Source organism: Microtus ochrogaster, chromosome 26 (assembly GCF_000317375.1).
Source record: "Microtus ochrogaster isolate Prairie Vole_2 chromosome 26, MicOch1.0, whole genome shotgun sequence".
Classification (NCBI taxonomy): domain Eukaryota; kingdom Metazoa; phylum Chordata; class Mammalia; order Rodentia; family Cricetidae; genus Microtus; species Microtus ochrogaster.
Genome location: NC_022025.1, coordinates 8,062,725 through 8,088,276, shown reverse-complemented (window position 1 = coordinate 8,088,276; position 25,552 = coordinate 8,062,725). Strand labels below are relative to the sequence as shown.

At 40.1% G+C, this 25,552-nt stretch overlaps 1 protein-coding gene across 1 annotated transcript in view; it reads right to left on the bottom strand.

Annotated features, from left to right (window-relative positions):
- Sema3e (semaphorin 3E) overlaps nt 1–25,552 on the bottom strand; it is a 247,879-nt gene that overhangs the window by 64,017 nt on the left and 158,310 nt on the right. The window contains exons 3-4 of the mRNA XM_013350407.2: nt 23,392–23,451; nt 19,497–19,616 (exon numbers count right to left, since the gene is read on the bottom strand). Coding sequence (XP_013205861.2) covers nt 19,497–19,616; nt 23,392–23,451 — 180 coding nt within the window. The remainder of the gene's footprint in view (nt 1–19,496; nt 19,617–23,391; nt 23,452–25,552) is intronic.

Genomic DNA, 25,552 nt, shown 5'->3' with positions numbered 1-25,552 from the left:
AGCAGCAGGGCTGCGTCCCCAGCACCCAGGCCGCCTGGCTAGCTTATGCCCCAAAATAACAATACACAAATTGTATTCATTTAAACACTGCTTGGCCCTTTAGCTCTAGCCCTTACTGGCTAATTCTGATATCCCGATCAACCCATCTCTAATAATCTGTGAGCACCGGTCTTAGCGGGAAGATTCTAGCCTACGTCCATCCTGGGTCGGAGCTTCATCGCGTGTGCCTCAGAGAGCAGGGCTATACCCGCTTCCGCCCAGGAGCCGGGAGCATGGTGTGCTGCTACAGACAGCACAGCTGTCGAGTTGAGCTCACTTCCTCTTCCTCCCAGCATTCTGTTCTGTTTACTTCACCCACCTATGTTCTAAGCTATGAGCCCAAGCAGTGTGTTTATTACTTATCCAATGAAATCAACAGATTGATATATGACACTCCCACATCAGTTGCTTAAACTAATATACTCGTAAAGGGAACTGATTTTCTCACTGTTTCCAGAGAAGACACAGCTGGGCCACATCTGTCCCGACTTTGACTTTAGCCCTTACCTCGGGTTTACTATCTCAAATGCTTTCTATCAACATTCTTACAAGCCCCTAAACTTTCTTCAGCACATGCAAAATATTGTAGTCCTTAAAATGTTTCCCTGCCTGTTTTTTAAGGACCATGGGCTCAGACACGGCTCTCGACAGCAGCATGGACTGCACACAGCTATTACCTCTCAGTGGAGACCCAGACCACGGACATCCACATAAACCTGGGGTTCAGCAGAAAATAATCAATTCTTCATCCCAGACATGCTGCCCTTGCTCAGAACTATGGTGACTGTGTGACCGGGCAGCGTGTTCGGAACAGCCTGTGAGAGCTCCAGGCTGCTGGCCAGCACCCTGTCAGCCTTACTCAGCAACATCTTCCCCTCCCCTGCAGCCATCGCTCACGCCTGTCACCACCAACTTGCCTTTAGTTCCATCTCTGAGCCACACACTAACTTCTCCATTCCTCCATCCTTCCTTCCATCCATCACATATCTTTTTATCGTAGTGGCATTGGAAACTGCAGTTTGCCAAGCGTATATTTTTTTTTTACCCAAACAGAATTACATGCAAATAATTATTGCAAAGAGTCTTTGGTCTGCTTGAAGCTTTCTGGTTTCTGAAGCGCCATAGTTAACGGACCATTGCTGAGACTCATCTCAACAGTGCAGCTTTTGCCCAGAGTCAGGGTGGTGTTGTGGCTGGGCAGAGTAGGTGCCAGCAGACACCACTGTCTTCGGTTTTCCCAAATTGCCGGTATAATTCTTAACTGCAGTCTAAATACTTATCTTTTTAAGCACAGATAAGGCTAACTCTTTCCCATCATCGAAGAAGCTTCTGGTTAAAACAGAAGAAAGGAGGGCATTACAGAAATGCACAATATGAAAGATAAAAAAAAAAATCAATTGCATTATTTGTTACAACACAATTCCTATACCTAAACATCACAGCAGATATCGGGGGGAAATCTCACCGGAGTCCACCTCTGGATGAAGAGCAACAGACAAGTGCTGAGAGAGGGGGAGAATTAGCCTTTCCTGGGGAGGAGTCCCCTAAATGGTTACCCGATACCAAGGATCAACCCAAAACAGTACATATATGTGTCACACTAATTCAATAATTACATTTACGTATTTATTATAATTATAATAATTAAAGAAAAGTCTGAGAATTTGTTAGAGGGCAAAGCAAAAGGAGGATGAGAGGGAGTGAAAAAAATGAGAAAGAAGGGAAATGAGGCAATGGTATTTTAATTAAGTAAAAAAAATTTTTGAAAAGTTATAATTGAGTATTTAATATTGAGATGAAGATGAATACATTTTTAAATACTTGAAACACCAGCAAAGTTTTCTTTTGATTCTATTATCAGTATGCCTCTGATTCATTTATCTTATTATCATCTTTGTCTGATTCTGGAAAACCACTAACTAATGGGATAAAAAATCCATCACGTATAGCTAGGCAGTCCATAGGGACTTCTGACCTGCAGCTGACACGAAAACACCATTACACAATGAGCCTCCTGGGTAGCTTATCCGTATTCTCTTCACTTAAACAGATTACTCAGTATCCAAAGCAGATCTCAATAAATGCAACAGCAGAAGTAAACCAACTTTGATTAAAACTGGCATCATGGTTCAATTGTCATCATTTTGTCTACTAAGTGAAATGCCAGGCACATTAGCAATTATAATGGGCTATTTTAAAACAGTTTCAATGTATGGTTGCTGTACATATAATTTTGTAGAAACTGTAGTAGTTAGTTATGAATTTTTCAATTTAGGCATCCAGTTTCTCTATTGAGACAGTATGCTGAATAATCGAGCTATAGTGGATCTATTTTTAACCAAACATAAGATATACAACGACATTAATATATGTATAATATATGCATTCCATCTGTATAGCTATGTATAAGATTTAATCATGTATAGATGTTACTTTATAACAATGTAGGCGAAATATATAGGAAAGTATGAATAAACACATATACTCTCAAAAGATTAACTGGCGTTAATTTGATAAAAGTTATTCAGACATATACACAAGGCAAGAAGGATGAATTTTAGTTGCAACTGAGCTGCAAGGCTGGAGTTTCTCTTGAGCCTGTTTCTCCCAGCACCTTCCCTCAACTGTACTTCTCTGCTGTTAATTTGGCCGTGTGGAATGGAGCAAAAATCAAAATTCTGTTTTGAGGACAAAGATGCTTTATATAAAATGATGAATATCTGCCTCACATGAGGTCATACCCCTTTTTAGCATGCAGACAGTCTTCTAAACAACCCGCCAGTTCTGCACTCCCTCGGCCCCTTTCCTTGGGCACATCTGAAACCTCCCCAAATCTCTGAGTGCTGCAATTGCACTGAGTCATACACAATCACAAAGGATCCCAGTCCTGTGTGGGGAAGAAAGGGTCTGCTGGTTAAAGGGAAAATAAATCCGCCATCTGTGCAGTAGGGACTGGACAGCTGCGTGGAAAAGCATGCTTTCTGTAGCAGCCGCTCCGTCATTCAGCCTGCCTGAAACCACAGAGTTCTTGGACATAATAGTGTCAACAAAGAAAATCTGAAAAATAGGGCTAATGGACAAAGTTGTTCATAATACTCTGAGGAGCCTTGATTAAAGGACTCCCAGCTTTTTCTCAAGGAAAGAAGAAATTCATAGAATTAGAAATGTGTCTATATTGAGCTAGCTTATTCTTGCACAAAGAATATTATTCCTGAAGTATTCTTAATCTTGAAAGAATTAAGCAATGTTTTCCAATATTAAGACTCCCACATCACAGTCAAAGTCTATATCTGAAGTAAGAAACTGTGCTTCATGGCCTGATACTAAATCTGAGCATATATTTCCACACTTTTTCTCTGCTCCTAAGTCCTTGTTTTACCAAACCATAGAAACATTATCTTAGAACACAGATAGCATAATAAGCCCCTAATGTATTTCATTTAAGGATTTATGTCTCTCTCTATATTTGCTTATCTCTGTATAGTTCTCTCTTGCCTTATGTATGTACATATATCATATTCATTATGTGTACATATGGAAGAGAATATTGTGTATAACAGAATTATATTAAACTTTGAACTGATGACCAGGATCTTTTAGAAGCATCTGATGATTCAAGAACAAACAGAATTCAAAGTAAACTGCAGCAAGCTTTCTTCGGGCCACCAACCAGCTATTAAATCAAGACGCAGAGACGTAATATCAGCTACGAATGCTCAGCCTTAGCTTATGCTTGTCCCACTAGCTCTTATAACTTAAATTAACCTGTTTCTCTTCATCTAGGTTTTGCTTTGCAGCTTTTTAACTTCCCTTCATTCTGTATGCCCTACTCTGTGTCTGCCTGCCTGCCTGGCTGACCTTGGGTTTCCCTTTCTTTTCCCTCCTTCCCATCTCCCTCTTGTCCAGAGCCTAGATTCCTCCTACTTATTCTCTCTGCCCACCAGCCCCACCCATCCTTCTACTACCAAGCTATTGGCTGTTCAGCTTTTGATCAGACCAATCGGGTCTTAGGCAGGCAAGGTGAAACACATCTTTACATAATTAAATAAAGGCAGGATAAGCAAAAGCAACACACATTAACACAATTAAACAATTGTAGCATAAACTAATGTAATACACGTTTACATAGCTGAAGTAGTAGTCCACAGTAGTAGACGTCTTACCAAATGACCTATCACATTAGGTTGGGTCTTCAAATCTAGTGAACTTTGCTACTCCATGAACAATATTGTGTCGATATGCAAATGACATTTGATTCTTTCCTCAGAGCTTTTTACAAACATAAAGTGCTTTCCTGTGTTTTCTTTTATTTCTTTTTATTTTATGTATTTATCTATCATCTATTTGCTTATTGTTTTGATTTTGTTGAGACAGGCTTCACTATGTAGACCTGGATGATATTGAACTACTCAGAGAGACCTGCCCGTCTCAGACTCTCAAAGTGCTGAAATTAAAGGTGTGTGCCACTATGGCCAGTTTATTTTCCTTTATTTTTGATCACAACTATTAAATATAACCATTAAATGTACAATGAACCTATAAAGAACATCAGAGGGCTGGAGAGATGGCTCAGATGTTAAGAGCATTGTCTGCTCTTCCAAAGGTCCTGAGTTCAATTCCCAGCAACCACATGGTGGCTCACAACCATCTGTAATGGGGTCTGGTGCCCTCTTCTGGCCTTCAGGCATACACACAGACAGAATATTGTATACATAATAAATAAATAAGTATTAAAAAAAAGAACATCAGAGATCAAAATTGTTCACTGAGCTAAGTAGAAACCAAATTCAAATGTTACAATGATTAACACCATGTAAACAGTGCCTATAATAAAATATTAATTAAATAAAACTGTCATGTGAACAGTAGTGATTAAAAGCTATTTCTGACCCTGAGGTTGGGGTGGTTTGGCTTGAGAGGAGTGGCAATATTCTAAGATGTAATGAGGAAATAAAACAGCAATTTGCTAAGAGTCAATATTAGGAATACTTTCTGCCAGTGAGCTAATATCTTACTCACTGCATTGCTATTACAACAATACAGGTGATTTTATCCTGTGTTTACAAATAAAGATTCACAGCTCCATATTTATGAAGAAATGAATCCAAACTCACACACCAACTAAAGATTGTTCCTATTCACAAGTATCTGAACCACCCATAAGAAATCTTAGAATAAAAAAATTAAATTGTTTCGTTATAAATGGAGATGAAGAATTGGGGAGAGAAGCATGAGGAAATAAAAGTTGCCTAATCAAATCACAGGATTAGATGAACAATCAAGATGGAAGGAAGACTAAGGAGATGTAGAGCAGCTAAGATGGAAGGGACATGCCTGTGTGAGAGATGAATTTGGATTTCTTCCACTTGGGGCACAACAGCAAGTCCTGGTCATGTGAAGATATTTATTGATTAGCAAGATGAATTTGACACTAGAAATAAGCAGGTGAAAGTGTGTCAAGTTGATGGAATGGTCCGTGATGATAGTGATTCTGATATGGAAAAGAAAAGAAGAGCGGCTTGGCAAAATGACTGGATACAGTCAGATTAAATGGGCTCAAGGACCATTGAGGAAGAGGATGTGGGAAGACTGTAAACACCAGAGGAAGTGGATGTATTTTCCAGACACAAGGCCACTGCACACATAAACTCCTAGAAGATGTATCTGTAGGCATTAAGACCTGCACAAGATTAAAGCAGCCAATATCTTCATAGGGAGGAGGAGGAGCTCATAAAGTTCTACCCCTTGCTAGGGAGCTATTGCTACTGGTGGCTGTTACAGGATGGAGAGTCAGTTTTCTTCAGTAATGTGGCCCCAGTCAAGTCACCCGTGTTCCAGCAGGTGATCATACAGTACACACATGCTGACAGCACTAAGAAGGCTCAGTGTTTCTCCTTTATTTTGTTTTGAGGAATATATAAAATTTGGTGGGAGATGATGGAGGGAATGGGAGGGAAAGGAGTGGGGGAGAGATATGATCAAAGCCCATTGTATGCGTAAAGGAAATTCTCAAACAGTAAAAAGAACGGTATGTTTCTAAGATGAGAAATAAAAGCGATAGGAAAGTTATTGGGTGGATTAGAGTAGGAGAATTTTAAAGACACCGTCAAGGACATGCATTGAATAATCTTGAAGAATGTGTGGAGTTTTTTTATGAAAAGGAAAACATGATAAATCAAGAATTTAAATTTAGATGTGGCAAATAGAAGGGAGTTTCATCCTTCTATGTGACGTGGCCCCTGGCCCTCTAAGGTATGTTCATTCATATGTGCATGAATATGTGTGCAGGCCAGATGTTGACTTTGAATGTCTTCCTTTGTAATTTCCACCTTATGTCTTGAGGCAGGGTCTCTCACTCTGCCTGGACCTATTAGACTGGCTGGCCAGTGAACTTTGGGGACATACCTGTCACTGCTTCCCCAATACTGTATTACAGACATTTACTACCATGCCAAGCTTTGACGTGAGTTCTGGGCATCTGAGTTCATGCTTCTGTGCTTTCACCGGGCAAACCCTGTACCAGTTGAACCATATCCCTACCCTCCTGTTTGATTTTGGAACTAGAAAGTATTCAAATCCTCAGAGTCAATACCTATGTAAGCGTCACTGGAGACAACACAGAAAATGAATTAACTTCTCATAAACATTTAATGCATCCCGGTTTCAAAGCAACAATTTCCCATATGAGACCTCAGCATCCTTGCAAGCTAGGCATTAAAAAGCAGCTTCCGGTTACAGATGAGGTGAGGTCATGGGTAAACAATGGGTAATCTGACTCTTCCTGGACTGAATTGGGTCTTTCCAGTCCCAATGCCTGTGCTTCTCTGCTGTGTTAACCTGCAGTCACCACCATGGAGAACAGTGGGAATTAGAACAAGGTCTTTTCCCCAGATGGAAATCTGTTGAGAAAACACATTGATGCCATTCCTCTAAACTTTAGGACCTAAAGTTTTATCCAAGAAAGAAAACTGAATCTGTATATGCTAACTAATCATCTCAGAATACCAATTCACCAATTATTTCGGATGTTATCTAGATCTGGATGAAACCATGTTTAACATTTGAATTTTAGAGGCGAACGAGGTTGTTGCTATGCATAAGAGAACAATGAACACCACAGCCTCTTTATTCCTTTTAAATGCAAAAAAAGAAAAGCAAGATGCAAATTGAAGACAAACCCGCTCTCCATGGCACTGGATGGCGCTAGTGCCGGTAAGGTGGACAAGAGGTGCCTGAGAGATGATGCTTGTCCCGGCAACAGGGCGGTGAGGTTTCCCATGACCTCGCCACTGTCTTTAGTAAAGTAATGTGATAAGCAGCACCCCCTGGCCCTGTCATTCCAGCCAGTTCATCCACTCCTCAATGCAAACACCCCAGATCACATCCAAGAAACGAGATCTATGTGAAGCTGTGAGACCTAACACAGCAAGTGTGTAAAACCAGAGTTCAGTTCTGTTTAAAATGGCCCTCACTTTTCATTGGAGAAAAAAAAAAATCCTGACAAAGTTTTTCAATTTTGCATGGTGTCCTGGAATAAGCAAATTAATTTAGTTACGCAGATATTTAATTAGGGTACCAAATTTCCCTCTACAAACATCTGTGCTGTACTGTGTCTAAGCATTGACCACTCAAGCGTTTGGTCTCACTTAGGTCCTTTATCTGACTACTCTAGTAGGGGTCAGACTGGTGGTAAGGAGCCAGTAGCACTCATCACCTGATGGTATTCAAATTTCTAACTGAAATTATAAACGAAGTTTTCTCAGGGTCGCCCTTCCCCTTTAAAATCACTGCCTTCAAGTGAGTGCTGAGTATTTCTAGCTAGAGTTTCCCTGCCTTTAGATTCCCTTCTTCCTGAGCCTACTGAAAATCTGAATTTATCTGACGTTTCCGTGATAAGGTAATACAGCCAGGACAAAGTCTCCACTACTGTGTCCTCTGTGGAATGGAAAAGAGGTATCACGCTGGCATAGCACTTACTACAGAGTAGAAAAGTTATCAACTCAGATGGCAGTGAGCCCCTGGCATGAGCGCTGAAGTCATGCAGCAAGTTTCTACTGTTCCTCTACACCGTGCTAGCGTTGTGAAGTGTACGTTCTCCACACAGTCATGGGGACTCGTAAAGAAAAGATACTACTGGATATAAAACATTAAGGTTTAATCACATGCCCACTTCAAAATAATGACTACTATACTAGTCACTAAAAATTAAGTGTTTTTAACTACATTTTTATTTTTTTTAAATTATTTATTTATTATCTATACAGTGTTCTGTCTGCAGGCCAGAAGAGGGAACCAGATCAAATTACAGATGGTTGTGAGCCACCATATGGTTGCTGGGAATTGAACTCAGGACCTCTGAAAGAGCAGCCAGTGCTCTTAACCTCTGAGCCATCTCTCCAGCCCCTTAACTACATTTTTAATATACATGTTTCGTGATTGCATTGATTTTATACACATTTAGAAATGTAATCAGAAGCGCTGATGCTACAAAGACAGTATTACTGCATCCTTGTAATATACTAATTAAGGTATAGAGATTTGTATATTTATAAACCTTTAGATGTGTTCACTATATGAAGAAACTTTCACAGAAGCTCACCTGTTTCTAAATCCTAAACGTACACCCAGAACCACATGACACAGCTAACTCTGGACTTAACATCTATAGTGAAGATGCCAAATACCATGACTGAAAATACTGTTGCTTTGTTTCTTTACATTTATATGTTTACTTATTTGTGTGTGTGCACATAGAGTGATCAGAAGATGATTTGTGGGAGTCAGTTGTCTCTTTTCACTGTGTGGGTACCACGGACTTATGTCACGCTGTCCTGTCTGGAAGCGGGTCCTAGGACACCAGCCTGATAGAGCTTTTATTTTTACTTCTTGTTCCTATATCCCAGGCAACACCTTATCTATAACCCTATTGCTCACTTTCGTTATCCCCCATCCCATTTTTAGAATCCTCACCTAAATTTTATCTCTGTTTTAAAAAGCAAATGCAAGTGTTTATGATTGGGAGTAAATTGCACTGAGAATTTTCTGTATACTGCACAGCACTGGACACTCTACACTTGCTGTGCCATAACCACCTCCCCCAAAACGTTATTTGGTAAATGCCAAACCACTCTTACTCACTAAACTGCTGTCTTCAAAAATGACTAAAAAAAATCTTCAACTTTCGCACTGGAAAATGTGCTTGTCTTCCTTAGTCATCAAAAATTAGAATCACAATGGGATGTCACCAGAAACCCATAAAAAGGTTGAGAATAATGAGACCATAGGAAGCAAGTCTGTGGAATACGGAGGGAATCCTCCGAGCAGCAAGACGACAGCAGCGCTGCAAACGACCCTCAAGGTCAGGAAAGGAAGGACGGACGGATAAATGAGTTGAGTCGTATCCAGTAAAGAAAGGAAAAATGGGATACAAGAATAGCAAGGGACTTGTCGTCTTACAGTATGAACAAATCTCAGCGGATTATTGAGCAAAAGCAGCCGAACTGAAGAGTTCAGTTCCAAAAGCAGCAAGCCACTCAGTGACAGAGTTAGAACCCGGTTGTTTGTGGGGTCGGCGGAGGCACAGGACAGGGGTATGACGTCATGAGACAGTGGGCGTGTACTTTCTAGTCTCATGCTGGTTACACAGACGTGTTCAATTCTGAAACCCATTCACAGGGACTTTAAAAAGAATCTGTACCCTTTTATTCATGCATTTAACAAGTTATTTAAAAGTGAGCTTAGAGAACATTTCTGCTCTTCGTGGTTTATAAATTTATAGTCGAAAAACTAAAATGTAAATTAAATGCATGTTTAATATGAGACTACCAAAGCTTTCCAAGAGTAAGACAAATTCTACAAAAGAAAGATAAAAACATTGAGAAGATTCATATTTTATTTTTACTTTCTTTTATTTTATATATACTTGAGCTAATTTTTCTAAATAAGGCCAAACCGAAAGCAAAGCGAAATAACCCACCAAAGTTACTACAGCCTTATGTATTAAGAAAGCAGAAATTTCTTAATTTGGACATCTTACAAATGCCACATTGTTTTCGAGGTATCAAAGCATGGTCACTCCTCCCATTCACTCCCTCACTCATACCCGGCATAGTTACCAGCTCACTACTGGATAAGTACTTAAGGGTTTTAAAGCTTATTGTCCTCCTGGAGCTTAAGTCACCAATGCCAGTGCCAGTCAGAACCAGGTGGAGATAAAAACTGGCAGCAAGGCTGGTGTAAGCCTTTATTGTGGGCAGGAGTGATGGGGACATTGTTAAACACAGGCCTCTGTGTCAGGAGTGTGGTGACAAGGACCGGGCTCCCGCTGGTCTTTTCATGAGGGTCCAGTGGAAATCACAATTTACTATGTGAACCCAAGCGGTTTTTAAACGTAAGCTCTGTAAAAAGAAAACAAACAAGAGACGCTGGCTGTGACGAGCGGCGCACATCTGTGAGCTGAATTAGGCATATGGCTGCCCGTGTAGAGTCTGATCAAACGAAAGAGACACAAATGCTTGCTGGGCGGCCGCCATGGACACTCACTTGCCCTTTAGATGCCCAACCAACCACACGAGTGCCATGCTTCCCCTGGCTCACTCTCAACCTCATGATTTACTGTTCTTGAATAAACCACAGTTGAGGACATTATCGTCTCTGTGTCCCTGCAAACATTAGGCGCGTGTTTACATGACTGAAATAGAAATAGACCTCCCCCTCATGTGTGCAGTGTGTGTGTGTGCACATGCGTCTGTATGTGCATGTAGTACGTCTGTGTGCGCGCGCTGCTTTGAGCGACGATAACTCAATCAGATCTAGGACTGCCAGGGAGGAGGCGAGAAGAGAGTTGGCACTGGCGACTTTCACGTTTTCATTAAAAGACTCTTTCCGTGCATTTATTTTTCAAGGTTTAAAAAAAAAAATTCTTACACGTGAATTCATTCCCTGGGGATTACGCCTGCTAGCTCTTTAATTAGCCACAGTTCTGGTTCAGCACGAGCCTCCTCTGGACCTTCGTTCACCAGTGGCCAACAGGAAGGCTCTGAGCAGCCCAGGTACAAATCTCTTTCTCTTTGAGCTCTCAGTGCACAGACTCATGGCATAGAGAGCAGTTTCATACTGACTGTGTCACACACCAAGGATGCGCGAAAAGGGGCTGCCTTCCCAGTAAGAAGATGATCCTTCACAGGTGGACATGGTAGGGGGCGCCTGTTTTCCTTCCCCTAGAAAATAACTTAACCAGCTTATCCTGGTAAGATAGGCAGGCGCTGAAGGCCTCAAGAAACAACCTCTTCTCACCCATTTTAACACAATCCCATGGATTTTAAAGATCCCAAAAATGACTGTGAGCTTCAGGTAGTCTCTGTTTATTTAACAAGTAACGAGTTGCTATTTTATGTAAAGGGATCCAATGAAACAATACATTGACTGACTGATATTCCAATATAGATGTATAATTTCTCTTAAAATAATGGCTACTGTTTAAGTCTTTTGATTGTAATTTCTAACTAATTATCTGGATATGCTGAGATTTGGAACAGCTTACAGAAAAAAAATCGGTCTTCTTTTTAAATGACAAATCACATAGCATTTATGTTTGATAGCTGCTATCTTGCTGTAATTTTCTCTTCTACATATAGCATTTATTATCTATTACAATATATAGGCAGTCCAGTTTGAGAATATAGCATCAAATGATTGTCATTTTGTTGGCTTTAATCTCTATTACATTTCTAGTCAAAGTTACACACACACACACACACACACACACACACACACCATCTATACTTGAGTGCAAAAGTTCCTTTGATCACAAAATAAAAGTCGAACAAAACAATAATGCTCTTAACATTTTATTCATCTGTTTGAAATAAAAGCATAAGAAAGTCTGAACACTTTAAATTGACAAACCATTCTTATATACCATCTAAAACCAAGAAAATATTTCCATCCCACTTATGTACAGCACCATACAAACATTCTTGGTATAAATTATAATTTGGAATTTTTGTTATAAAATGATATCTTAATATCTAAAAATATATAAACATATAAATGTTGATAAATAAAAGTGCATATTTTCATAGAACTATTCTATTCAGAGAGCAAATGGCTTCAACAATTTACATGTTATATTTAATTCCATATCTTATTTTTAACCTACTATTGAAAAATTTACCTAAATAAAGAAAAAAGATCTAACAGAAACATATCAAAAAGAACAAATTTTGAAACTACTGTTTTAAAAGTTTCGAAATAAGAGACAAGAGTAAAAAAATAATTTGTCAAATTAAGATGGGAATAATTCTTTGTAAAATGCAAAGAATATTAAATGCATGACCACACTGACCTCAGTTGTTTAAATTAAAGCACTTGTTTCTGATAAATAACACTAATGGACAACTTTTGAAAACCCAAATCTGTTATGAAATGAGTGTAATATTGCAGTAAGGTTTTTATTGTACACTATAAAGAGCCACAAGATTAATACATCAAGAAACCAAACATTAATGAAACACTTGTGAGAAAAACATACCTAATTAAAAAAACCAAATTGCTAGCCACGATGCCACGTGTTTGCAATGCTAGACCTCTGCAGCCTGAGACAGGACGGTCATAAATTCAAGGCCAACATAGGCTGCACAGCAAGGCCCTGTACCAAGCAAATAAACAAACAAGCAAACAACAAAAAGTCTGTCTTTTTAAGACACATGTTTTACAATGTTGTGGATACACATTCTTTCAGTCTCCATTAAAATCGAGTTTCCAACATTAGGAGAAAGGCAAGATAATATTTAAAACATGTGAATACTTAGAAAAACTATACACAACTAGGGGGGAAATCATTTTCTGTCTACAAAGTTCAGCGCACACAGACAAGAATGTTCCTTGAGGACTGTCTCTAACATATATTGCAATGTATTTATATTCTTCTGGAGGGAGACTTACAGCCCCAATGATTGCAAAGCCAATAACATCCAAACTTAAATAGCTGAGCTGCTGTTCTTCACAGGAGGGGAAACTTATCAAAATCACATGCTGAAATTCCTAAAGTTCATTTTTAATTTTCTTTGGTGCAAAGTACATTTGCATGACTAATTTAGTCTGCATATTTAAAAAGTGATATAAATATGCCTTAAATAAAATTACACTGAAAAAATACACTCTATACTTATAAAACATGACAGCGGTCTACATTTAAAAACACGCCTTCAAGGACAATCAATTTTTTCCATATTTGGATATACAAATTCTGGAGATGGCCCATACAGTCATCCCCTAACCTCCACTGAACTTGTAAGCAATTATTCAGCTTCCCACTTAAAAAGAACCTCTTCTTTTCAAGTCTTTCGTTATGTATCTTTGCTTGTTTTCCCCAGGAACCCAACTTAAAAGCATTTGCTTAATCAAACCTTCTCTTTGTCCACGAAAGATGAAAAGAACAGGTGTAAGATGGGAACTTTGCCAGGGGCAGCCAGGATTTCCAATCCCAGGTAAGGACTCCCTGGGAAATTCCCTTTCCCTGGGTGTGGTGAGTGAGTCCCGTGAAATGGTTGACAATCATTCTCTGGGTTATTACTACTTCCTGTCGATGGGAAAGTCAGTCCCCTGAGTAAGCCTCATGACATGACTTCCTCCTGCTGGCCCTAGAGAAGTGTGGTCCTACACTATAATAAAGCTTTCTCATAGGGGAACTGCTATGGCCTCTCTCAAGTAAGAAACAGCCTTCAGAGGCTGGAGACTTCAGTCTTAGAATTCAAAATCAAGTCATGCCAATAATAACACGAAGATGACCAAAGACTCCAGAACCTGGGTAAAACCTTCATTTCAGCCTGGGAGTCCTGAGCGGAGAACCAAATGAACACTGCCTGGTATCCAGCCCCACGAAAACAATGCAACCAATACATGTGTTTGCCAAGTGGCCACAGTTTTAATAATTTGTTATCTAAAATAGAAAGTTCACACCAATAGGAATATACTAACACCACCATGCTAAAAACACTGTTCTTAGAGAGCTCTTACATTTTAAAGGCAATTTTAATTTTCCTAGAATCTCAAGGCTTTTGCCACTTATGTATAAACTCATGTTCTACATCAGGAGCTCTGCTTTTTATGGTGTAAACCTTTTATTATTATTTACAGTACAGTTTCCATTTTCTTTGAGTCATAAGTTAGCTATGAACTTACATGTGTGGCTTATGTAAAGCCTTAGATTTGTACGGAGGCATGCATTCAAGTCTCTATAAACTCCCAGAACAACAGAGCCAGCAGCAGGGGAAAACATGACCAGTCTCGCCAACACCCATCACAACTGCCTCCAAATGCAACACCCATGCAAGGACTTCATGTAGCCATGAACTACAGCAGGAACAGAGACAAGAGCCCGGGTTTCCAAGGCTTTCTTGGCAGAGGAACACCATTTAGGGAACAGCTGAAATTTTCAGCAGCTTTGCTAAACCAATCTCCAAGTGACTGCAAGGGATTTGGGGTAGGAGGCAGACCCATGAGACTCTAAGTTAGCATGCTCATATCGCTCCAAGGGGGTGCTTCTTGAAGTTGAAAAGAACTATTCCGAGAAAAGGATATTTAGAGAGACATGGAAAAAGTAACATTCAGGGTAAAAGAGCAGGAATAAAGGCTAGAAGAATACAAACATACATAACCACAAACTGGAGCATTCACAAAATAAGAATAGGGGTCCTACATTGTGAAGGTGGTTATCTATTCTGAGTTCTATAGTCCTTCTAAAAGTTCAACAAGACTTACTATACACAAAATGAGTAACAGAAAAGGTTCTATATTGAATCCAGGTCAGTGCTGCAAGGAAGCAAAATGAGAAAGGCAGGACTATGACCACAGACAATGGAGGCTCATCAAAAGACAGCAGAAAATGTATAGAAATCTATTTTCATAGAGGCTGAAATTAGAAAAATGGTGTTGACTAAAAGGACAAAGTGGGCCAGGTTGTGGCGGGATGGTGAGCATTTGTGATGGCCTCAAGAAAAACTACCATTTTTTTTGAGTTAAAGTTGAGTTCCGTGTTTCTATGTTGAAGGCTGAGAGTCTCCCCAACTAACAAGAAATACACCTGGAGCTGTTTCTAACTCCTGCAACACGTGAATAAAAATGCTAACTTGTATGCGGTCTGGTGGTGATCCGTTTCTCACCTCAGCTCCATACACCCTTCTCTGGTATTATTGTGGCAACACTGTCAAACACTCTCTGCTCTGCCAAGATGCTTACTGTAGGCTCCTCCAATGCCTCTCTGCCCTTTGTCCTTTCCTGCTCGAATTAATCCAAGTTAATGTCATATCGTCTGAGTACTCTACTCAAAATTCCATCTCTTCCTCTCCTGCCTTCAGAAAACTTTCAGGTAGCACTGTGTGATGCCAGAGTCATCCGTACCCTTCCCCCACCATTATTCCTTGCTATTCTTCATGTCACATAGACAAATTAGTCAAGCATTTGCAAACATGACCCAGAATGACTCCCTGTGAGCTTTCTCATAAGTATTTGCCTCGACTATGATAATTGGTAACTTTTCATTTACTCCAAGATTGCACATGGTGCACGGGGAATAGAACCCTCATTGCTCTGATTACCATGGGGTTACAGATTCCTCTGATGAGATAGTTTTCATACTGAACTGCATGACACTAGATATTCAGTGCTATGCACATGCAGCTTAATGACAAAATGCTTCTGCTTTGTTAATACAACTATAGTTTGTGTTGGAATAACTTTTCCATAGTGATTAAAACAAGGAAAACAACTTGTATAAAACTGTGGAGGCCCAAAAATGTGAGCCTATTTCCACCTTGTCTGAAGGTCAGAGAGTTTGAGGTTGCTCAAAACTGTTGACAACAACCAGGGCTACACATTCTTGATGTAGGGTGTGGTTACTTGGTCCTTTTGACATTAAGATGGCCCATACAGGTAGGTCCATCGACTCTACCCAGACCAATGGTCAGGAGATTTGAGCATATTTCTGCTCCTTCTTTTGAAATAGGAGGATTGATCTAGGGAATGGTTGCCTTCAGGATACTTGGTCTAAGGGGGGTTCACTGCCTAAAAACAGAATGCTAATGACTTGATATCTCAAAGTATTGAAGCAAGTAACTTGAGTTGTCTTTTGTATCATATTAAAGCAGTCTCTTGTCTTCTTCCCCTGCTGTATTGAGGTGTAAAACCGTATGGAAAATTAAATACAGGGATTTCAGTATTCACTGGAACTCCCTCCTGACACTATCCTATGTTTCTGTTTTATTATTTTCACTAGCATCTTCGTTCTTTTTACTGTTTTTCTGATCCCCATGCCCCTACCCTGGTAAATGGTATTTTTTGACAAAGCTGGTCTCCAACACAAAGCTATTTGGATACACTAGACATTAGCAAGAGCAAAGTGAAGACATTTTCTCTTGAGAAACCACCCGGTTTGTGTAGAGAGGAATGGTGAGTGCTGACATAGAGGGCTTACTGAGATGTCACCAGCAAAGACTGAAGGGGTAGCTAGGGCGATATCTATAACCTGAGTTTGGGCCCTGAAATTTCTACACCCTGTGATAATATGAGCTACATATATGAGTTAGAAATCATTCAGTATATTGAATTATACTTGTGAGCAGACCCTGAGTCATGATTGAAAAGTTGAAAATATTGACAACTATGACGTTAAGTTCAGCTATGGCAGGAATTGATTCTTAGCGTTTAGTCAAGCAGAAAGAAGGAAGCATTTGGTAACTATGGAAGAATCTTCTTGGGGAATCACAGGGCACTTCATAGATTTGCTAAGACAGCAAGCAAGTGGAATTGTTCAAGGGATACTGTGCATAGTCTTTTTCTTCTAGAATAAAAATAAGCCTCTTGGGTGAGGTGACTTGTTTGCCACGCAAGCCTAATGACTGGGTCTAAGTCCTGAGAACCCTCACAGTGGTGAGAGAAAAAAAAGTTGAATAACAGTGAACTGAGCTAGTGACCTGTGAGATGATATCTAGAAGGTAAAATACATATACACACTGGAGCCTCTGCAGGGAAAACACACGTGACTGAAGGGAGCAGAAATGTTATCAAAGGAACATTTTGTAAAACATCAACATATGTGATACAGGAACCCATGTCTTGATAGCCTTGATAGCCTAAGAAATACAGCTATGCTTTGCCAAAGACCTCTGCATTCAGAGGTACATTTCAGATGACCGCTGGAAACAAGGAAATAGATACAATTTTGAAAGAGAAAGCCTCTTCTAACAAGTTAGAGTCGATGTGAATGAAGCCATACTTACATTAGGCACAGAGACCCACAATAACCGAGGTTTATAAAATAAGACTTTAGAATATTTGCTCCTAAGTGGAAGACATGTAGCGCACATCATGCTCCCAATGTTCAGAAATCTTTGCAGGAGACAAAAAGACTGATTTTTTTTTGGTCAGAGGCTCTAATGACAACCAAGAAGGGAGTCTTTGGGGCCCAGCAGGACAGCTGCACATGTGGGTTCATGGTGATTGTGCCAGCAAGGTAGTTATGACAACACGGTGATTGTGACAGCATGGACAATTCCTGCATAAGCCAAGACAGATCAAGTGCCACCATGGAGAGTGGAAGTGGGTTCAGAGTCCCACCCCTCTTTTGGGACCTATCTGCTGGGAGAGGCAGAGACCTATTTAGGTAAGTGACACATATCCAAGAGCAGCACAAACTGGTCTTAGTGGGTTTTGTTTTGTGTTGCATTTTAGTTTGTTTTGGTTGTGATTGTTTTAATGACACAGATGGATGGGATAAGGAAAAGTTGGAGAGGGGACCATGATCAAAGAACACTGAACCTCTCAAAGAACTAATACAATTTAATAAAAATTAAAAGAACATAAAAAAGTGAGCCAACAAAGCATCTTAAAATACTGAAAAGATTATGAGAATAGTTCTAATCCAGAATCTTCTGCTCAGAGAAAGTGAAGGAGCAGCAAAGATGTCATTGAGTGAGTGAAAACAGAGAGACTATGTGGCTGGCTAGCAGATAGATAAATACGGAAAATGTATGTATGCTGGCTGTGCATATGTCTACCCGTAAAGAGATTACAGAATTTCTGATGTGCTGTTATGTGACCTGTCCTTGGTCTGACTTGCCTTCTTCAATATCTCTGTCTAAAGTTCTTCAACCAGAACCCTTGTGTCCAACCTCTAAGATATTTCAAGCAGTGCATTGAGACAAGGTTACGTGTTATATTTAGTTTACATGTATGAATGTCAAGTCAATATTTAACATCCTAATTAAAAATTCTTCCTGCAAGGATAGTTAACAGCTAAAATACTGCAATCTGGGGCTGGTTCTGGAGGCAGCAACTTAGCACGTCGATGCTGTTCATTGTATTTGCACCTGAGTATTAACTAGCACAAGGACTATCTGAAAGAAGCGTTAGTGTAAATAAACTGTATTCTTTTTTTTTTTTGTTTTTCGAGACAGGGTTTCTCTGTGGCTTTGGAGCCTGTCCTGGAACTAGCTCTGTAGACCAGGCTGGTGTCGAACTCACAGAGATCCGCCTGCCTCTGCCTCCCGAGTGCTGGGATTAAAGGCATGCGCCACCAACGCCCGGCTGTATTCTTTATTATATAGTTGTGAGATGCATGTTTTAATCACTGCTGCTTTTTCATAAATGGGCTGTAAGCATCAGATGGCGTATATATCCATTGAGAAAACCAGCGAACGTGTCTACTCAGTTTTCTTAATCATCTAAAGGAAAGCCAGCAGTTCCTGAACTCAGAGCACTGTTTTTGCACACCAGTGGATGAAACTGTGATGTCACGTGCTACAAAGTTTGTGCAAGATAAAGGAGAGGCAGGGTTCATTGACTTGTAGGAACTGGTTATGGGGATGAACCTTTGAGCCTCCTTGTGAGAGAACAGTATCTTCTTAGAAGCAGGAGTGGGATTTGCCATCATTGCCGTCTGCACAAGAAGGTTTGGCGCAAAGATGCATGGCTTCTCACCCTCGGATCTATCTGCTAGTACTTTGAAACCTCTCCTTCTACTGTGTTCCCCACCTCACTTGGCTGGACAGAACGTAATTATAAAATCAAAAAGCTTTCCTTTTTTTTTTTGGTAAAGTACAGTATGCAGCACTTTATATAAATTGTATTTATCTTTGTTTATGTGTACCTCTTTCTTAATCTGTTTGTATATATACATATAAATATATGTTCTAGTTAGAATTCATAAGTAAAACGTATATAAGAGCATAGTAGATGGCACACTTTGATGTTGCAAAATCTGTTTTAATCAGACAATTAAGGAACTAAAATTGCTTGGTGAATAAATGCCAAAAGTCAATTGGTTCACAGATTGAGAGGGTTTTAGACACAGGGAGACCGTTCCTCTGTCTCAAGTACATTAAATAGGTACAACTCAAACGGTTCTCTCTTTCTCGAGGGAGATTGCACGACCTTCCCTTTATTAACATCCGTCTTACCTCTGAGTGGTACCCGACTCTGATGAAGGCACAAAGCGGATCAAAGGCCCCAGTAGCACAGGTCAGAAGGTGCGTTCTGTTGTAGTGATGCAAGACCCGGACATAGTTGGCACACTCGCTCTGAAGAGGGATTGAAAGGACACCTAGTTAGAAGGGAACAAATGTTTGACCTACCTTTGACCTTTGTTGTCCCTCCTTCCTAGAAAGGGGGTCGGAATCGAAAGGGAAAGGAAAAGAAAGTGGGATAAGGAAGACGAGGACCTGGGGAAAAAGCAACGTGTGAGGGACACGTGTTTAATGGGCAGTGAAAGGTGAAATGCTTTTTGTTATAATTCTGGAAGTCATTTTCATAGCATTCTCACAAATGGGTTCAGTCACACTAATTTGCATCAGTATAGTCCCCATGTAATTAAAGTATACCCAGGGCTGCCATTTTTAACAACAGTATATGTTTATGAACCAACATAAAATTAAAAACCCAGTAATTAGAAAAGGATCGTTATTCTTAAGAAAATATATGATGTTGACAGCAGGGTACTACAAAATTTTTTAATAGTTTGAAAGTTTTTAACTGGCAAAAGAAATTCTGACAAAAAAATGAACCATGATATGAAAATGCCATAATATCCCAAAGTAAGCAGTAAAATTGAGTATCTAATATTTATTTAAACAAAACTCGAAAGCTGCACCCTTCGATTTAGAAGTCCTCATTGGCACTACAGAGTTTTGATAAGCAAAATAGTGCTCATATTCGAAATTATAAATTCACATATAATGTAATTTGGGGAAGATTTTTTTAAAACATATTAACTATTAGAAACAACATTTGATTGTCAAATGTTTTGAGGGTCTTACTACAAAACGCTACAGTGCAATGGTCAATACTTTGTCTATAAATAATGATGCGTAAAATATTTAATTCGTGTGGCAACAGGTGAAAATCCTCAGGTGTGCAGCGATAGAAGAGAAGAAGCCATAGGTGGCGAAGCACACATGTGTGCTGCATTCTGTTAGCTGTGTGCACAAGAGCAGACTCCAGACCACTTCCTGGGGATCCCAGCCAGGCAGCACTAGCTTTAAATTTCAGATTACAGAGAAGAGTATTTAACTCATGCATTGCTGCACCCACTTATAAAGTCAAACATGGAGTCTGGTGCTCCGAACTTGCCGGCTATGGTCCTCCCATTTTCCAGTCATTCCTTTTTATTTGCATTAATACATAGACATATGAGAATGAGGAAACTTATCAGAGTTTTGTTGAATTTGTCATAATTAATACTATATTTTACTTTTAAATATAATGTGCCTATTTGAACAAAATGATGGCTTTCTTTATAAATGTTTCAAGATCATAGTAGACTCCGTGTGGCTACGGTGAAATTTTCTGCCCTCGTATTGTTGGCAGCACGTTCTTTTTCTCTACTGACTCTGCATCTCTGCCATTTTCACCCTTTCTTGCCTGCTTGTGCTCTCTTGCAAGTGGCCTCTTCCCAGAGAGTCAGTTTCTGCTCTCCTGACACAGCAGTTTTGAAAATTGTCTTTATTTTTTGACATTATGTCATTATAATGACATTATAATTTCCTTTACTCCCTCTAAACTTTGTCATATATCTCTCTTTGCCCTCTTTAAAATTCATAGCCTATTTTTTCATGAACTGCTGTTACACGCACATACACACACACATACACATATGCATACACAGACATGCTCACACACATACTCACTGTATCAGGCATTGTCACGTCTCTGCCATTCAGGCAGGCTCATCACCTTAATACACACCCCAGACACACATATGCATACACACACAGACACTCATAAGCACACGCACACACACACACACTCACATATTCTCACACACACACACACACACACACATACACATGCGCACACATGTACACACACTCACTTTATCAGATGCTGTCACGTCTCCACCATTCAGGCAGGCTCATCACCGTCATACACTCCCCAGACACACACACGCTTACATGCACACACTTAAATTGCTTCAAACCAAATTAGCCAAATCAATTTTTGAAAACATCCTCCTATCAATTTAGACATCGCTATGTCATCAAAAATAAATTACAAGAGTAATACTAACCCCTTTTAGCCCTAAAAATTAGTACCTTAAAATAAATATTCACCACAGTGATAAAATGGACAGAACAAGACCTCTCCTTCAAGTCTCTCTTCCAAGCTTGCTGGGATGGAAAGTCCAGCAGATTGACCTTGCCGTGCAGTCTCTCAGGATATGAAGCCCCTTGGTAACAGTGCAAACCGCATTCCTGAGCACACAGATCCATCCGCTCAGCTCCTACATTTGTAACATTGCACTTTGTGCGTGATCCATACAGTTAATAGAATCTGACCATGCAGACAAGGAGAAATTCTCTGCCCTCACAAGGCTGGAAGCACCTGCTTTTCCCCTATTGACATCCTGTCACTTAGTAGACAGAAGCAATTAGACCCCATTTTGGCTCAGTTGAGCTTCGACGGCCGTGGGCTGCGAGTCTGTTCGAGTCTGTCCGATTCTCAGCATCACGGTGTGGACTAAGACAAGAAGAGCGTTGACTCATGTCCTGGCTACGCTCCAGTGGCAACAGAGAATTGGGAGTTACTAATAATGTGTAGTCATTTACATTTTTTTTTTTTTTAGCTTAGGAGAAACAAAGATAAGTTTGCTTTCAAGGAAAGACCTATGGCCATCCTCCAAACCGTGTATGCCATCAGAAAAAGGAGCACTCTTTCCATGTAGGCCTCTCACCCTCATCAGGGAGTCAGAACAGCATAGAGAACAGCACTTCTCACTCCTGTCCCTCATGGGCTCCGGGTTTAACAGGGATAGACTTTGCTTCTGATACCAGGGAAGACCCCGAGCTCTTCCTGCTTCATCTCTGTAAGCTCTGTGACCTTATTTTGTTTCTACCTTTCTAATAAATTCATCAAAGTGAAGGGAAATCTTAAAGAGTTTGACTTTTCTTATCTAGTCCTTCAAATTAAGCAAAAGAAGCACCTACAATTATGATTTTTTTCTACCAAATAGTCAGAAGATAAACATTAGTATAAGGAGTTTATAAACCCAAGCTTAATAAACTATAAAAGAATAACAGGTTCCCTGGGTTTGGAGAGATGGCTCATCTTTAAGGGTTTCAGAGGATCCAGGGATCTCTTTGGGCCTCAGGGGACACTGCATGCATGTGGTGCACAGACATACATGTAAGTAAAACATCCACAGCATAACAGCACATGAATTTGTTTAACACATGCTCCTTTCAGGATGGTAGCCTCTTTTCTTTCAATTCTACATTATAGTTAGTTTTATAGAATAATGTATTTATTGTGTATCTTTTCTCTTTATGAAAAAAATTGTAGATATGTCATTGACAGGAAATAAAACTTTAATGATTCATTGCTTTATAGGCAACTGATGGAGGAAGGTCTTTGGTTAAATAAAGAAACTGCCTTGGCCCTGATAGATTAAAATTTAGATAGGCGGAGTAAACAGAACAGAATGCTGGGAGGAAGAGGAAGTGAGCTCAGAAACCATGCAGCTCCTCTCAGAGGCAGATGCCTCAGACAGACGCCAGGCTCCTCTCTCCCGGGCAGCTTTGACCCAGGATGGACATAGGCTAGAATCTTCCGGGTAAGCGCACCTTGGGGTGCTACACACATTATTAGAAATGGGCTAGTCCAGGTGCGAGAGTTAGCCGAGAAGAGGCTAGATATAATGGGCCAAGCAGTGTTTAAAAGAATACAATTTGTGTGTTGCTATTTCGGATAAAGCTAGCCGGTGGTGGGAGCTGGGTGGCGGAATGCAGCCCCGCAGCTCATACTACAGGCAACCAAGAATAGAATCTGCGCTTTGTTTAGCCTATAGTGAAGAGTACTTACTGTGTCTTTTCCTTTCATTATGCATTCTTCTACTTTTCCTGCTGGGCTTGGCCAGTATATCTGAAATTGAAGATAATGTATCATTATGTTAAGTGCGTAGAGAAGAAAAACTTCACTAAAAGCCACTTCATTTTCTTCTACAATCCAATTCCCAGTCCATTTTGTCCTACTTTCTGAGACGATAAAACCTTCTCGTCTTCAGATATTTAATTGTGTGCTTAGAAGCTTCTCTATGAGCTTCCTCTTTGCATTAAACCTCTTTACCAATCCCTAGTCTTCCCGGTGGTTCCTTATGCCTTTCGCCTGCAGAGCCAGTCACTCTAGAATCCATTCCTATTTATATTTCACCTGCAGGAGCCTCTGTCTTCCAATTTAGTTGGTGAACCAGACTACTCGTGATGGCAAGACAAGCATCTCCTTGAATTTTTTGAGTTTCTTTTGTGTTTTTACTGCCACGCACAGAAAGCCATTGTTCTGGACTCTGAGTAATGTTTGACTACAGGAGAGTATGTAAGGATGGATGTGCGTGATCCATACAGTTAATAGAATCTGACCATTGCAAATATACAGACTCCTAAATACATCCCCCAATATCAAGTCATAGACACACTACATCTTTACATGGCTACACAGGGAGGTTGCAGCCAGGCCTGGCTGCAGGATACCTTGTCTCAGCACTGCCTCATACAACAGAACTGTGTCATGCTTCATGTTTCCATGCGAATTTGCAGCAGTTGACATATTGTCTCAAGCTAGTTGGCCTCTGTCTTAAAGAGAAGGCTATATAGAATCCTTTTCCCTTCTTAACAATAGTACCAAGCACTTTGCTGAGACCAAAGCAAACAAAAAGTTTTTCAACAGTTTCTACAACATTACTTCTTTTGGGGGAAAAAATGGTTTTATTTATCATTATCTCTTCCCAGTCTCCCCTTTTCTCTTATTGCACAGACTATAGGATAAATTCACATGGGACAACCCATTGCACTGATAATTATAATTAATTTTCCCTTCTACCCTGTAAGCATGTGCACTGAGGTTTTGGGTGTGCAAGGCATAGCTCATATCATCAGTGGCCTGAAAAGGCCTTTCCTTTAGTTATTTATGATTTCTCCCTTTCTAGCCTGGCCATCCCACCTACCACATAGGAGGCAATTCCTGCGACTTGTTACTGCATACATTGTTTTCATGCTTGTTTACATTTTTTAAAAGTAGTTGGTATTGCTTTGGTGCACATATTTCTAATTTATGTAAGCCAATCTCACCATCTATTTGTTTAAATTAAATCTGCGCAAGTAAGGCAATTTATGTGTGTGTGTCTTATGTCTCTCCTCTCAACTCCTCATGGTTACTCTATGCATTCTAAGTAGAACTTGCCTGCAAAAGCCTTTGGATTATCAAACTAAATATTAGCTATTACTTTTCATTTGACAGTTGGCAAACATCAAGAATGAGAATTCTTGTTTAAACATCCAGTTTTCTGATGCCTCTTAAAAAATATATCAAAAGACAGGCTATACTGGGGGTATCTCATGTAGCAAAGCTACTGCCAGCTTGGTCTTCAGGGGCGCATTCCAGTGCTCCCTGACTGATTGCTGGCTGTCTCATCTACATCCATCTTCCCACTGAGCAGTCTAGGTTTTGACATCCAATAGTCGTCTTTGAATCCCAAGTATGTTGAAGATGTAAGTGTTCTTCTAAAAGATGATGCCCCATAAAAACCCATTATAGTCCAGAAGTGGAAGGGGCTCATCACGCCACTCACACATCACCAGCCCTAATCCAGGCCCGGAGAGGGAGCAACACTGAAAATTTATAAAATGGTGGCCATTTTATTGTGTGATTAACTTTGTTAGCATGTGAGCGACCAAGCTGTGCTTAGAGTTTTGCTGGTCCTTGATCTCCCCAGATCTTCTTGCTGACAGTCACTCAGCATCTGACTTTTTTACCTTTCAGAGTACATCATCAGAACCTTACTTGAAAGCACGTGGGTTTTTCATGTTGGTATTCAAGAAGAGAAGACAAAAGAGTAGAACTAGAGAAGAAAAATACTTCCAAAAGAGAACAAGCTAAGGCATATGCATAAAATCTGAGCCGGGCAGTGGTGGCGCACGCCTTTAATCCCAGCACTCGGGAGGCAGAGGCAGGCGGATCTCTGTGAGTT